Source organism: Lacerta agilis, chromosome 4, assembly GCF_009819535.1.
Source record: "Lacerta agilis isolate rLacAgi1 chromosome 4, rLacAgi1.pri, whole genome shotgun sequence".
Lineage (NCBI taxonomy): Eukaryota > Metazoa > Chordata > Lepidosauria > Squamata > Lacertidae > Lacerta > Lacerta agilis.
This window is the reverse complement of record NC_046315.1, coordinates 76,749,297-76,764,903: the sequence shown is the minus strand read 5'-3', so window position 1 is coordinate 76,764,903 and position 15,607 is coordinate 76,749,297. Positions and strand designations below refer to the sequence as shown.

Genomic DNA, 15,607 nt, shown 5'->3' with positions numbered 1-15,607 from the left:
TATTTCTAAGTGAAAGAGCTCCTAGCATTTAACATTCATTTTCAAGCCATGTGTAGTTATAAATATCTACCAACAAACCTTGACAGTGGTCAACAAGTGCTGCAAGTGTCTTCAATCTTATCTTAGGATCGTATGTCCAAACTAAGAGACGCCGAAGTGTTAAACTACTCTCAATCCCCAAATTTACACCTTGATCATCTTCTACCTGCAACTAAGACCAACAAGGGGCAAAGAAGAAGATTTAGTCAATAATAGAAGCCCTTCAAGACTTCCTCTACTACAAGTTTTAATTTCTAACCCCAGATATACATGTGCCTAATATATTTTGGCATTTTTTTAAATAATGCTTAGATTGAAAGAGATGTTACAGTTGTAATATAAAGAATGGGAAGGGTAAATGAAAGCTATAATTTGAAAAGAAATCAAAGAGCAGATAAATACAAAATGATGAATGGCAGGACAGTGAAAGAATTCAGAAAGAAAAAAAGAATTTATTTTGTAAGAGTTCACCATAAAGAGTTTTAACAGTATTACTGTAAAAGCAACATGATTATAACATAATTCTGCAAACATTTCTGTTGGCTAAATACATGGAAAGTATTAAATAGCAAACTTTCAAATAAGTAAAAGGTTTACAGGCTCATTTGCCCATGCATAACAACATAAGCAACATATAGAGTGTGTTAGGAAACAGAAAGAGGAGCCAAAGTTACAAAAATGTGCTATCCTACAATCAGCTCTTGTTCTTCACAGGTGAGTAGCTATTTTACAAGTCTGTTACAGATTCAAATAGTTTATAAAGTCATATTTTGCAACTAACTTGTTGGACTCAAGCAAAAAACAGAAGTAATTATTTACCTGCGAGTGTAAAACAGACAGTAGCCTGTAGTATTCTTTGAGTTCCTGGTTTAAGGCAGCACAAAAACTCTGTAAAACAAGAACAAAAGGAATTAGTTCATATACGGTACATTCTAAAGAGCTCTGAATGACCTGCATACAACCTGACCACTGATTTGGGGTCTTTGGAAAAGCTTCACAGCAAGTTAACCGTTGAGGTCATACAAAAGCACTCCCAAGTGGTATGAAATGTTTCAATTCAATGGGGTGGGGAGTATAAAGTGGGTGACTAATAAAAACAAACTCCTGCAGAGTTATTAAGATAAAATTTGCCACTAAACTATAACTGTTTATTCATTCATTAGAAATGTACAGATAGTAAGTGGCCTGGACAAAATACAAAATCAAACCAAATGAGAAACTGGTAAAATAAACTCAAATAAAACTCATAACAAAACTGACTGCAATTAAGGCATGGGTTGCCTTTAAAGACATTCAGAAACAGGAGCTACTGCACAGTTGCAGCCGCCAGAATAACCACTGGGCCCAGATGATCACGCCACATATAAACTGTTCTGGCCCAACTGCAGCAGCTGCCTATGTATATTCTGGCCCAATTCAAAGTGTGGGTTTCAAACTATATGGCTCAGGACCACAATACCTAACAGAACGTCTCTGCCAGCACAAACCAACCTGTGCATTAAGATCCACATCAGAAACCCTCCTCCATGTGCTTCTGCTCCCCATCCCAGCACCTGAGACTGCTGCCTCATTCTGCATAATAAGAAGAAATGAAGAACCTGCTGGATCAGGCCAGCTGGCTATCTAGTACAGCATTCTGTTCTCACAGTGGCCAACCAGATGCCTGTTGGGCAGCCTGCAAGCTGAGTGCAATAGCACTCTGCCCACCTGCAGTTCCATCAACTGGTATTCAAAAGCATGATTCCTCTGACAATAGAGGTAGAACATTGCTATTGAGGATAGTGGCCACGGACAGCCTTGTTCTTCATGAATTTGCCTAATCCTCTTTCAAAGCCATCCAGGTTGGTGCCATCACTGCCTCCAGTGGGAGCAAGTTCCATAATTCAGCCATGTGTGGCATGAACTACTTTTATTTGTCGTCAATATTCCAACATTCAGCTTCACTGGAGGTCCACAAGTTCTAGTGTTATTTCCTGTCTATTGCCAGGTCTCTCATCCCAAACCAACAGATCTGACACACCAGTAGCAACCTGTTAAGCAAAACAACAACAAACAAAATAAACAAAACAAAATATTTTGAAGACTTCTGGGTTTTGCCCACATACCTGACCCACTAATCCAAATGCACGTTCCACGCTCCTCTGGTCAGTATACTTTCTTATTTTGTTATGCAGCCACCCTAATTCAGCAAGCCGGCTTGTTGTATCTCTCAGAGACTTGGAAATGCTCACCTAAAGTATTAAGAAATAAATGATGAACAAATAGTTAGAAGACGGGTATTAAATAAGCGTAGGATGAAACAAGCTCTAATGAGCAAGGTAGGGCATAAATCCAATTTTCCACTAGAATCTGACAAGGTGTTGATCACATTCAGTATTGTTGATCTTCAACAGAAAGAATATTCTACTAAGCAGTTACTTCTAAATGAGGAACAGAACCAGGCATGATAACAAATCAGGTCATATGCTAGACATTTCCATATCCACTATAAATCTGTTATGGCAAGACTCAAAATGGATTTTCTACTTTTGTCCTGCTCTCTAAATTGTAAACTTGCAGCTAGGAATTGTGTTATTACAGATTTTGTAAGCTGCTCTAAGAGTCTTTTTTGCCTTAAGAGTGGAGTAAAAATGTTTTAAGCATTTTAAATAAGTAATTCTGTATGGTTCATAATGTCAGATGTAGCAAGTCATTGAGAGTCTACAGCTCTACGCACTGGGGGACAAGTGGCCCTCCAGATGTTGTTGGGCTCCAACCCTCATCAGCCTGAGGCAGCATGACCAATGGTCAAGGAAGGAGTCCAACATCTGGAGGGCCACAGATTTCCTGTGCCAGCCCTCTGTGCTCCCTGGACCAGTTTATTATTGGTTCTCTATCTTCTTCTTGGCATCTCATTTTTGAAGGAAATCAGCCCTGAGTGCTCACTGGAAGGACAGATCCTGAAGCTGAGGCTCCAATACTTTGGGCACCTCATGAGAAGAGAAGACTCCCTGGAAAAGACCCTGATGTTGGGAAAGATGGAGGGCACAAGGAGAAGGGGACAACAGAGGACGAGATGGTTGGACAGTGTTCTCGAAACTACCAACATGTGTCTGACCAAACTGCGGGAGGCAGTGGAAGACAGGAGTGCCTAGCGTGCTCTGGTCCATGGGGTCACAAAGAGTCGGACACAACTAAACGACTAAACAACAACATCTTCTTCTTATTCCTAGAAAGCACAATTGTCTCCAAACTGGTAGCGTTTCAACTACTTCCCATGATTCACTCAGTCTAAATCATTCTATGGGAAGTATATACTGACACATAAAGAAGGAACGCCTCTCTCAAATACTCTAACTAAACTCTCTTCCTCAGGCTGCCTCCAATTTCCCTCTATACACTGTTGCTTGACTGGATTATGTATAAGTAACCAATTTTAAAAAAATGTATCTCACCCGTGTAGGTTGACAGCTTGAAGTGAGCTTTTTAAATACAGGGTTATCTGAAGAACAGGGTATTTCTATAAACTACCCTCCTAAGCTCCACAGATAAAAGTCCATGGAAAAAAAGCCCTCTGATAAATCTCAGCTGCTGTACAGATTCATATGGGAACAGGTGGTTCTGTGGTTGTGGCCAAATGTTCAATGCCCTTCCAAGGACATTGTTGCTATCTTGTAGACACCAGGCAAAGTCTGTTCATTTGGGCTTTTGTTTGGTAATGGTTTAATTCACTGTGGGGCTTTTTGCTGGGGGAGGATGGGATGAGAATGCTGCTCATAATATTGCTGTTAATAATGCTTTTAGGGATATTTTTACTGCTCCTTTTACCATTTAACTGTGTATCAAGTGCTCTTCTGATTTTTATCTGTTGTTTTTATGTTACTGGTTTACTGCCAACTGCCTTAGATGGCAACAATGATAGAAACATTTTATGTTTTAAAACAAAATTAAAACCCAGGCAAAAGAATTATTGAAAAGAGTGGATATACTGAACAGTTTCCCCTCCCTCTCCCTGTGTGCAGACTATCTATATAAAACAGGTATAAGATCTTTACTGTACCTTTCCGTCTACTTTGTAACAGTTCTCTGAATTGAACATTTTGATGATTTTGCCATCTATTCCCTGGAAGACGTATAAAATGTCTCTCACAAGATATGCCTCTGTTATTTCAACAGAGCCTGAAAAGTGGGGGGAAACAAACAGATTAAGCTACATGCAGGTTATTTAAGAATTATGTTTGCCATTTTAACAGCTGAAGCCTAACCATATTTAGTTCGACTCAATGAGTTCAATCAAGCTCGCTCCATTCTTCAGGGTATATTCCAGTCCTAAAGTTAGTCAGCAAACAGGAGCACAGTTCCAGATTTACTATATTTTGATATATAAAACCAAATCAATATTTCAGACAAAGTCAGATCCAATTTCTGAAATATTTTCTGCTACGAAAATAACCACATTTATGTAAAAAAAAGGATACTTGATACTTTATAGCCTTGGGCTAGTTTAAAAATTCATGCAACAAGTAAAATGTAACTCCTAGTAGCCCCAATTTTGGGATGTTTCTACATGCATATCTACTCTTTGTGACTGGAGCAGTGAACATTATAACCCAAAGTATTACCTGTAATAGCCTCCAAAAGAGACTCTTGAGGGGTTTAGGTACCTCATTCAACAAGCAGCTCATGACACTTTGTGATGAGCTTTACGCCAACGTTTTCAACGACTTTGTAAAAGCAGTTTCCTATGTTCAGACCATTGGTCTAATTAAGTATTTCCTACACTGACTGGCAGCAGCTCTGCAGAGTTACAGGCAGGAGTTTCTCCCAAACTCAATACGTACACAAAACCCATCTGCTTTCTTTTTTTAAAAAAAGCCTTTAATTTGGAATATGAATTTATTTAGTAGCAGCTACATAATATAATGGCAGAATGCATCTGTTCCTTCTGTTACATCTTGCCAGACAGAATGAGTAAATGTTTTTTTACTGGCACAACATAAACACAATAAATTAAGAAATGGAGATTGTTCCCGCCCCCTCCTGTCTGTGTAAGCCACTGCTGTCCAAGGTTCTATTCACATCATACTGGATCTGTGGCACCACAATATCAACCAGGTTTTAATGGTGATGAGGGCTAAAAATAGAGGAACTCCATAAGATTGTCAAAGTGCAGGTTTTGCAGAGGAAGGCAAGAAAATGTTTTATGCGATATAATTTTTTCCGGAAAGTTACTGAGAAAACTCAAGTGTGTTCCACAAGGTCATTTACAGCCAGCTTTTAAAAAACTAACCTCTCTTCTAAATGAAAAATGTACCAATGATTTGGTTAGTACAAGAATGAACTATAATTTGTTATAGTGAGATTATACCAGGCACCTTGTAGTATTGCTCTTAAATACTTAGGCATACAGTCATACCTTGGTTTTCAAACAGCTTAGTTCCCAAACGCCACAAACCCAGAAGTGACTGTTCTAGTTTGCAAACTATTTTTGGAGGCCGAACTTCCGACGGATCTTCCATGGCTTCTGATTGGCTGCAGGAGCTTCCTGCAGCCAATCAGAAGCCATGCTTTGGAAGTCGAACAGACTTCCAGAACAGATTCCATTTGAATTCCAAGGTACAACTGGTTTTGAAGTGAAATCATAAATTTAATGCTTTAAAAAAATAAATCTATATATCCACATTTAAATATATGTAGCTCAACTCCAGAAATGGGCAAATGCCATGCTTAGCCTTGTTCTTCCAGAGTCCTGTAAGACAGCAATTGGAAACAAAACTGAAGAGGCAGCAAGCCAACTGATGATCTCAGCACAGGGTGATGCCCGTAGGAGACAAAGCCATCAGTTTCAATGATCCCTATAAAAGTAGTTTCTGGAACACGGGAAGAGTTATCCAAGGTAGAAGATAACCAAAATACGTGCCTCAAATTCAGAGGTCAACCTCACTGTCCCAGCACCACTTCATGGGTGCTCCCCCAGTGGTGGCAGAGCACACTTATGTGACTTTGGTTCCTAGCACGTTAGCCATTTCTTCTATGAAACAAGGACCCAAATAACTTATTTAAGAGGCACACAAAATCACTTAGGTTTCAAAAACAGTTTGCCATGGGGTGTAGTCTCATTAGACTAGAGTTCAAACTAGGTGTGACATGAAATCATCTAAATAACTCAAAGCAGCCTTACGATGCTGGAGTTTAATAATAATAATAATAATAATAATTTTTTATTTATACCCCGCCCTTCCCAGCCAAAAACCGGGCTCAGGGCGGCTAACACCAACTAAAATAACAGCAAAAACATAAACACCATCAATTTAAAATAACAGATTAAAATACAAATTTAAAAATTCAATATTAAAACTGCAGTCTCATTTTCAAATAACCCGCCAAGAGATGGAGGTTAACCCTTTCCCTTCCGACTGTTCTTCAGCTCAAAAGTGCCTCCCCAAAGCTATTTTTATACCTACAGCCAGGGTAAGGGGAGGGAAGTGAGAAATAGGTGCAGATGCATTCCCCCCAAACTGTCATTCCTCACCTTAATCTCTTAAATTACTTTTGGTTTTCTGTTGGGTTTTTTTTTTAATGGGTAAAAGCTACATGAAGCTTAATATAGTTTGAGCCTCAGGAAATATCTGAATACTGGGGGGTACATTTATGCTGCAATCCAATACCCTCTTACTTGGAAGTAAGTTCCAATGAATTCATTAAGGCAGACTCCAGCTATTTGGAGATACCTGAATCAGCCGTTTGTGTAGTGAGGTTTGGGTATGATTCTTTGTGTTCAGGTAACTAAGATTTCAGAAAACTAGTGTTCTGGTGGCAGAACCTGTGTGTATATAATTTTCTTGGGAATTGTTATCAACTGGTATCAAGGTCAAAGCTGAAACATCCCAATCTGAGCTAAGCACTGTGACGCAAGAATATAGAGAACAAACAATGAAATATATTTTTCTCACCCGTTATGTCCCCTTCCCGCCTTGACCTTGGCAGATTACGTGAAACAGTGGTTGAGAGCCCTTTTGAGGTAGAGTTCTGTAAAGTAGGCTGGCCTGCGGTTAAAGTCCAGGCAAGTCGTGCCCCTAGCTGCTGCCGAAGGCAATCTCCCACTCCTGCACGTTGATAGGATTGTCTGCAGAAATAAAAGCTATAATGTAGCTATTGAGTTGTCTTATAGCAAAACTACTTATATTTCTGCAAAATTTCAGCTCAGAGAAATAGGCAGATACAGAAGGCATTATCATGGCCAATTATCTTTGAGAATGCATTTAGAAATTCACCATTTTGCAGTTCTTGACAGTTATATAGAAAAGGTACTTGTTGCATGCCTACTAATGTTGCAACAGAGTACATAAAGCACCCCAGAAATTTCAACTACCCATTCAGAGCCAGATGACTTTGCTGCGATTCCAACTATGGCTAATACAGCCCTGCAAGTACAAAAGAAGCATTTGAAAATAATTCCTGGTAAATACTTGCAGTGGGAAAATTGCTAATTTCTAAAACAATCGTAAAAATAAAGGGTCTCTCACCTCAGCAAAGGGCCCATGATTGTTTACTGCGTATTAAACCCATGGCCATGAACCCCTACACTCTCAGGTGAAGCCCTGATAAATTGAAAAGTTCAGCAGACTTCTTCTACAGTGTATAAAGCACAACACAGAACAGATTCTCATCCCTACAGCACCGTTTGTCGCAAAAAACAACAACCCATAGGACAAATCACTGCCCTTTAATGGGGCATGGGAGACTGACATTTCAGATGTCAACTTGGAGAGATAAGATTTACGGTTTAAAGGAGACCAGCCAAAAAGATGCTTCAGCCTAATGTTCTGACACCTCTAATAGGTCAATGCAGATAGCAAAGCAATTGCTCTTATTTTATTTTAGTAACTCAGCCCTACTCATGGAAACAGATGTTTCTTACCTTGAATTCTCATGGATAAGCATCATCATATTTGGGTTAGCACCTTATTTTGGGTACAGTCAGGGTCAAGTTGCTAAGATATACCATGGGAAAGGGCAAGCCAGCTTCCCAGATCAAGAGCAGCAAGATAAGCCTGCTAAGCTTATTAAAACTTATCCAACACCAAACATTTCTGAAACAAATTGTTCAGGAAAATATATTTCAGACCAGATAGGACATCCCTGAAAGTTGTTGATGTTGTTTTTACACTCTTGGATCTCAGAATTGAGCTGCAAGTTTCAGGAAAGTGGGACGACTTCCTCTGGTATTTCAAAAATATGGGAATTAAAAAGCAAGATAGATTTTCAGTTCTCCCAGTCATCATATATGGAACATACAAAGGCAATCGCCCCTCGGGACGACATGCTAGAATGTTGTTAATGAAAACAAAGATCTTCCAGACATAACCTCAGAGCTCTCTCTCTACAAGCACCTAAAATCTGTTTTCACCCCATCACAATATGGTGGTTTAGAAGTGAAAAGGAGTAGAAAAGCCTCCCGTAACCTATGGAATAAATTTATTCTGGGCAGAGGGGAAGGGCCAGATCTCAACACCCCTTTTGTCCTTATGGAAGGCTCATGGGCCCTTATTGGCTAACAGAACCTCTGGGAAACCAATAGAAAAAAAGCACTAGGATTAGTCACCCAGAAGCACTGGTTGAGAGTTAGCTCCTTTAGTGGCACAGGGGAGCCACAGGCTTCATAGGAGTTCACATTAAAAATCAGTTATTTTCCCTTATAAGGTCCCATGAAAGGAATCTGCAAGTGGCAATGTGCCTGCAGTGCCACTATGAGGTATTGTGAAGGAAAAGCAAGCAAGAGCAACCACAATTCTTCCCAAATTCCCTGGAACTTAAAGGCAGGAGAAGAAAATGGTGCCCCCCCATTAAAAAAAAAGCTGAACCGTAAGCACAAACCACTAGTTTGGTGTACAAAGTTTGGAAGCCTCTTCCTTTGATATTCTAGTAGCTTGACCTCATAGCCAAGATGTAGTGCTATCCCCAATGTGATGACTACTTCCCCTTGGCACTTTGGGATAATGCCATGTTGCAAAAATTCTGCCTTGGAGCTGCAGCAAACGCAATTGTCATCCAATGATTTCAAGCAAACATTTTGCCTGAAATCCAGCTCTTTGGAGAAAAGGCATGATAAATAAACAAGTACCAGTACCGTATATCGCGGCGTATAAGACGACTTTTTAAGCCCGAAAAATCTTCTCTGAAGTCGGGGGTCGTCTTGTACGCCGGCAACATCATGACCCGGAGTTCCGCCCCGCCACTGGCTGCATGGAGCCTCTCCCCGGCGCTCCAGCCGCAACCGCTGCCTCAGCCGCCATGGAGCCCGGGCTGGGCGTGGGCGGCAAGCGCAGAGGCTTCCTGTGCGGCGACGGGGAGGTTCTCCCCGCTGCCCCAGGCGTCGCTGCCGACGCCTCAGCAGCCGTGGAGGCCGTCCTGCGCTTCAGCGGCAAGCGCGGAGGCCTCCTTTGGGGCGACGGGAAGCTTCTCCCCGCTGCCCCAGGCGTCGCTGCCGACGCCTCAGCAGCCGTGGAGGCCGTCCTGCGCTTCAGCAGGAAGCGCGGAGGCCTCCTTTGCGGCGACGGGGAGCTTCTCCCCGCTGCCCCAGGCGTCGCTGCCGACGCCTCAGCAGCAGTGGAGGCCGTCCTGCGCTTCAGCAGGAAGCGCGGAGGCCTCCTTTGCGGCGACGGGGAGCTTCTCCCCGCTGCCCCAGGCGTCGCTGCCGACGCCTCAGCAGCCGTGGAGGCCGTCCTGCGCTTCAGCAGGAAGCGCGGAGGCCTCCTTTGCGGCGACGGGGAGCTTCTCCCCGCTGCCCCAGGCGTCGCTGCCGACGCCTCAGCAGCCGTGGAGGCCGTCCTGCGCTTCAGCAGGAAGCGCGGCCTCCTTTGCGGCGATGGGGAGCTTCTCCCCGCTGCCCCAGGCGTCGCTGCCGACGCCTCAGCAGCCGTGGAGGCCGTCCTGCGCTTCAGCAGGAAGCGCGGAGGCCTCCTTTGCGGCGACGGGGAGCTTCTCCCCGCTGCCCCAGGCGTCGCTGCCGACGCCTCAGCAGCCGTGGAGGCCGTCCTGCGCTTCAGCAGGAAGCGCGGAGGCCTCCTTTGCGGCGACGGGGAGCTTCTCCCCGCTGCCCCAGGCGTCGCTGCCGACGCCTCAGCAGCCGTGGAGGCCGTCCTGCGCTTCAGCAGGAAGCGCGGAGGCCTCCTTTGCGGCGACGGGGAGCTTCTCCCCGCTGCCCCAGGCGTCGCTGCCGCCGCCTCAACAGCCGTGGAGGCCGTCCTGCGCTTCAGCAGGAAGCACGGAGGCCTCCTTTGCGGCGACGGGGAGCTTCTCCCCGCTGCCCCAGGCGTCGCTGCCGCCGCCTCAGCAGCCATGGGGGCCGCTGTGCGCTTGGGCGGCAAGCGCGGAAATCTCCTGTGTGGCGCGGGGGACGCTCTCCCCGCCGCTGCCGCCGCCTCAGCAGCCATGGATCCCGGGCTGGGTGAGTATGTCCCAAACTCTGTTTTTTCACATTAAAAGTTGGGGGGTCGTCTTATACGCCGAGTCGCCTTATACGCCGCGATATACGGTAATTATGAACACACTGCTTTTATATACCCTCTCTCTCTTTTTCCTTTGTCTAGCTATACTTGCACTTGCCTTCATTAGAGTTAGCAAGTATATCAAAAGGTTACTTATAAAGAATCGTAACTTCCTTTCAGCAGCTGGATCCATTTCTGTTCCTGAAAGTAAGCAAACGGATAAGCTACAAAGGCTATCTGCTAAGGAAATGTAACTGTTACCCCAAGAACAAAGGCTGGATCTGGGCACATCAAAGAAGTGTTTCAGTTTAAAGTGCTGTAAATTTAAACAGGGAAAACAAGTAGAGAAAACCGGGACTCCACGTCGCCATCTGGTGGCACGTTATATCGCACATACAATGCATATACTGTAAATTGCTTTTTCTTTGCCAGTCTAGCAGAGTCCAAAGAATTACCGATCTTCTTGAAATTCAGCTAAGAACTGTTTACTTTCTTCATATTCTAACCAAGAATTAAGGTTGGACTCCAGTTTTACATAATCTTTGACTAACAGAAGACAAGAGTTTCTCTGTGTGGTCCAGAGAGAGGGGGGATAGCTGCCTTTGATCAATAAGACTTTCAATACAGTGTTAAGCACATTTACTCAGAATCAAGTCTTGCTAAATTCAATGCACTTACCCCTCAGATGCTTCCCCCCCCCATAACTACTTTGAATCATTGTATGGTCTTAGGTACCGGTATATTAACTACAGGCAGTTCCACCAACCCTGAAGGACGGCTACTCCCAAAAAACACTGAAGCCCTCTGCCATGTTATTTGCTTTCAGATGTTAGGCAGACAGTGACTGGAGAGGGTCTTTTAAGCAGTGGTGACCTATCTATGGAATCTTCTTTCCACATAGGTTTGCCTGGAATCTACTTGGATGTCTTTCAAAAAATAAATGTAACAGCTTTAATTCCCTCTGAAATGTTTTTATTGCTTTGCTGTTTCCACTGTTTGTTCTAACTGCTGCTTTCTTTAATCTTTTTTTGGACTTGCCATTGATTTTGCTATTTTAGCCTTTGCCACCCTAAGAAACACTGAGATGCAGGATTTAAAATAAGCTTAAATAAAGTCAAATTGACCTATGGTACAAGGTTAAGACAACAGCTGCCATGCAGACCAGTTTCGTTGAACAGCAAGCCTTCACTGTCACCTCTGACATATATTGAAACAGGTCTCTCTGCATGGTTATCGGCAACATGAAAAATTTTCATTTACCCGGGAAGAAATGACTGCGGGGTTGGTGTTGGCCCATTCGGGGCATACATGCCAAGGCTGCTGATTCCACTACTCCCCATACTGGCAGAATTCTGGCCAGACTGAGCATTGCGGTCTTGGTAGTTCAAAGGAAGGCTCTGGGGCCGGGCATAGTAATACGGAGTTGAGTGGGCATCCCGTGGCAGTGCTTGAGCAAACAGTGAGGCGAAATTTGATACCTTGAAGGGGGGAAAAAACAACCCAAAGTTTTAAAATAAACCCATTGCCAATAGCTTAATGACTATAAGCACATTATCCTTCTGAAACCGGTTGCCTATGTATCCGTTAAAAAACAAAAAAATAAAATACAGAATACACTTTTCAGAATCAGCCCCCATCTTTTCAAAGACGTTTCTAAACAGGCACTAAACGTTAGTAAGGCTAACTTCTAACATTTCAACTTTACGTTTGTCTCTGTTTTTTACATTGTGAGTTGTAATAATACAGTACTTCAAGGGGTGCTGCTGTTTCCTTCCATATCAACTTGCCTACATGCCGAGATCTTGTGCCAGTGGCCTTCATCTAAGTACCACCTCCATCAGAGGTGAGGTGTGTTCAGATAGGCATGCCTGGCACCACCTCTACTATCTTTCATGCGCCAGACAAAAACTTCTTTATTTATCCAGGCATGTTAAAACATGGTTACAATCTTTAGTTATGTTTTGCTTTTATAATTTCACTTTTATTGGCTTTTATTTTTGTTTTCTAGCTTTAATTCTTTTAAATCAAATTTAAAACACTGATAAAAAAGGTGGTGGGTGAGTGTGAATGCTCCATAAACTCCCTCCCATCCCTTGAGGGGTTCCCAAGCACCAATTTCCACTAAAGGAAGCCTAAGAAGGAAACATTTCTCATGCTTCTCAGAGCCACAGAACCGGGGGGGGGGGGGTGGACGAGGAGGAGGAGGGGTAGACAAAGGAGAGAAAGCAGCTTATTTCTCCACTTTGTGTCTGCCTGCCTCCTCGCTGCCCCTTGCCGGAAACGAGAAAAGATTTCAAAATGCAGACTTATTTTCTGTTGCTTTCTGTAGCAGTGGCAGCAACCTCGGGCATCAGAGGTTGAAAGGATCAGCACAGGGCAGCTTTGATGTTCTCCTTTCCACCTCATACCACGACTTCAGGTCTTGTGACTGGCTGGCCACTACTTTTGATGCCTTCTTCATCTCGGCATTGCTCTTGCTGCTGCCCTTTATGTTACTTGGCAGCAGCAGATTGATTCTAAGGCCAATTGCAGAGGAGGAAGGAGGACAGTAGCAGAGGCAGCTGGCCTAGGGACCTGAATCCGAGGGGCAGAGGCTCAAAAATGGGCAGAAGGAAGAGCCAGCAGAGCTGGGGGCCTGCTGCAACCTCTTCTGGCTGTCCAGCTCACCTGGGCTGCTCATCCACCAACTCTTGCCATGCTGTAGTTCACAGTGTCGCTTGTTTGTGGCCTAGCAAACTGCAGCTTGTTGATACTCTTACAGTATGTTTATTATATGTAGGATAGACACCCACACCCACAAAAATAGCTACCTTGTTTGGCTGCTTGCGAGGATCTTCACTGAGGCTGAGCAAGAGGTAGAGGATTGACCATCTGTTCTTCAAAACTCCCTGCCACAAGAGGTAACTATTAGAAATGGTAACGAGGTTTCAAAATCAGTTCTAGTTTTACTTGCCCGTGAGCAAGTATTACCATGATTAAATAGTGGTATGGATGGGAGACGCAAGGTTAGATTAATGGAAACCAAGCCTTGTTGACTAATTGTAGTGCATGACTGGTTTTCAGGCTTCGTGATTACTGCAAAAAACACCCACTGCCAATTTTTCATCCAGCTGCGTCGGTCAAATCAATTAAAGAATTACAGGTCTACTTTTGGTCAAAATGGAAAGTGGTGCATGTATACACCCATCACAGCTACTTGTAAGAAAGTCCTATTGAATTATATGTGGGTTAGGAATGCAGCTGATGTAGCAGAAGGTTATCTGCCACTTACCTCTGCCTGGATAAGTTCTTTTTAATAATAATAATAATAAGAAGAAGAAGAAGAAGAAGAAGAAGACCCACCTCTTAAGAGACTTAAATCCCTGCTGATGTCCTATTTGTCCCTGATCTGATGATACTACTCAACCAGGGTGGGTGGATTATCTTCACAGTGCTATTTCAGCAAGCAGCTTGTCATAACCATATGATAAAAGTACTGATATAAAGTATCAGGAAGTGCTTAATGGCTATTCTCAACAGTTCAGGTCACTGTTCTAGGTTCTTTAAGTATGGTTTGTTCAAATTTTCTAATTCATTAATTTACCTTTGCAATATAAGCGGAAAAACGTGAGCTGTGGCTTAAACAAATGACTGATAGATCTCCCACCAACTGCTGGGCTTCATGCTAATTCATGCCCAGCTGTTTTTAGGCAGCAACTATGCTGCTCTCACAAGTCTGGAAATTATTGAACTAGTCTCTCTATAGCAGAGGGAAGTCAACTCATTAATGCCAGGGAATAACGGATTTGCTTGCAGTATACGAAAGTTTGTGAACTTCGCTGAACTTCACTGTCAAAACTGACTCATAAATTCTCAAGTACAAAAGAAAGAAAACCAAGACCACTTAAGAGGCCGACAGAAAGCCTGATCAATAAATCAATACACATTATCTTAAAAATAGATTGTGGTGAGATAAGTTTAACATAAAAAGCAAAACACATTTTATGCTGATGTATGTCCTTCCCATAAGAAGTCATATAGGCAACAAAAACACGTGATGATTATTTTTTACTTTCCTCAAAAACAGGCTTTTAATATTTTACAGGACAGGAGATCAGAACAAACTCAAACACAACTCATTTCCTTGATCTAGCAAAGCCACACTAGTGGTATTCATTACTCAACAATTAGCAACTAGTCTCTATATTGGATATTGGGTTGTTCAGAACACATTCCTGTACCTGTGAGTGGAGTTTTCTGTAGAGTTCTGAAAATACAGCAGCATTCTCTTCCCTTCCTTGCCGCACAACTTTAAAGAGAAAAGGCAAGTTAAGAACACTACAAGCCTGCCATGTGCAACATTAGCATTTAAACTAAACAGAAATTCAATCAACAAAGATATCTAATTCACTGAGCTACCAGCTGCTTTGTTACAATGTAGATGACTATTCATTCTGGCCAGAAGGATGGTGTCATATTTAAGACTAGGCCTGTGATCCTAGTCAAAGGCTGCTTAAGAGACCTTAAGAAAGAACATTAAGTGCTGTGAGAGCCAGTGTGGTGTAGTGGTCAAGAGCGGTAGACTCGTAATCTGGAGAACCGGGTCTGCGTCTCTGCTCCTCCACATGCAGCTGCTGGGTGACCTTGGGCTAGTCACACTTCTCTGAAGTCTCTCAGCCTCACTCACCTCACAGAGTGTTTGTTGTGGGGGAAGAAGGGAAAGGAGAATGTTAGCCGCTTTGAGACTCCTTCAGGTAGTGATAAAGCGGGATATCAAATCCAAACTCTTCTTCTTCAAACTCTTCTGTTCCGTCAGGAGAAAGGGATATGTGTGGGTAATTTGCGAAAAGATCCATGAGCACAGATGTTCTGTGGTCCATGTCCCGCAGGAAGAGGGGGTCAAAAAAGGGGATTTGGAAGCTTTTATAAGGGATTGTGTGAGAAAACCTTTTCACAATTTTATTATTTACAGGTAGGTAGCCGTGTTGGTCTCCCTTAGTCGAAACAAAATAAAGAATTTTATTATGGCGCTGCATTTTATTATTGTATTTTATGGTTGTATTGCTGTTCACTAGCCTGGGTAGACATAGTCTAGAACAGCAGCTTATAAATATTTTAAA

General features: G+C 43.0%; 1 protein-coding gene across 3 annotated transcripts in view; it reads right to left on the bottom strand.

Annotated features, from left to right (window-relative positions):
- The window catches only part of TUBGCP3 (tubulin gamma complex associated protein 3), a 54,061-nt gene that overhangs the window by 27,311 nt on the left and 11,143 nt on the right, over nucleotides 1-15,607 (bottom strand). For 2 of the 3 annotated variants that reach the window (XM_033147754.1, XM_033147755.1), the window contains exons 3-10: nucleotides 14,729-14,796; nucleotides 13,319-13,396; nucleotides 11,769-11,986; nucleotides 6,972-7,144; nucleotides 4,079-4,197; nucleotides 2,145-2,270; nucleotides 859-927; nucleotides 79-211 (exon numbers count right to left, since the gene is read on the bottom strand). In XM_033147754.1, coding sequence (XP_033003645.1) covers nucleotides 79-211; nucleotides 859-927; nucleotides 2,145-2,270; nucleotides 4,079-4,197; nucleotides 6,972-7,144; nucleotides 11,769-11,986; nucleotides 13,319-13,396; nucleotides 14,729-14,796 — 984 coding nt within the window. Of the gene's footprint in view, nucleotides 1-78; nucleotides 212-858; nucleotides 928-2,144; nucleotides 2,271-4,078; nucleotides 4,198-6,971; nucleotides 7,145-11,768; nucleotides 11,987-13,318; nucleotides 13,413-14,728; nucleotides 14,797-15,607 lie in introns of all 3 variants that reach the window. The other variant, XM_033147756.1, reaches the window with a different exon arrangement.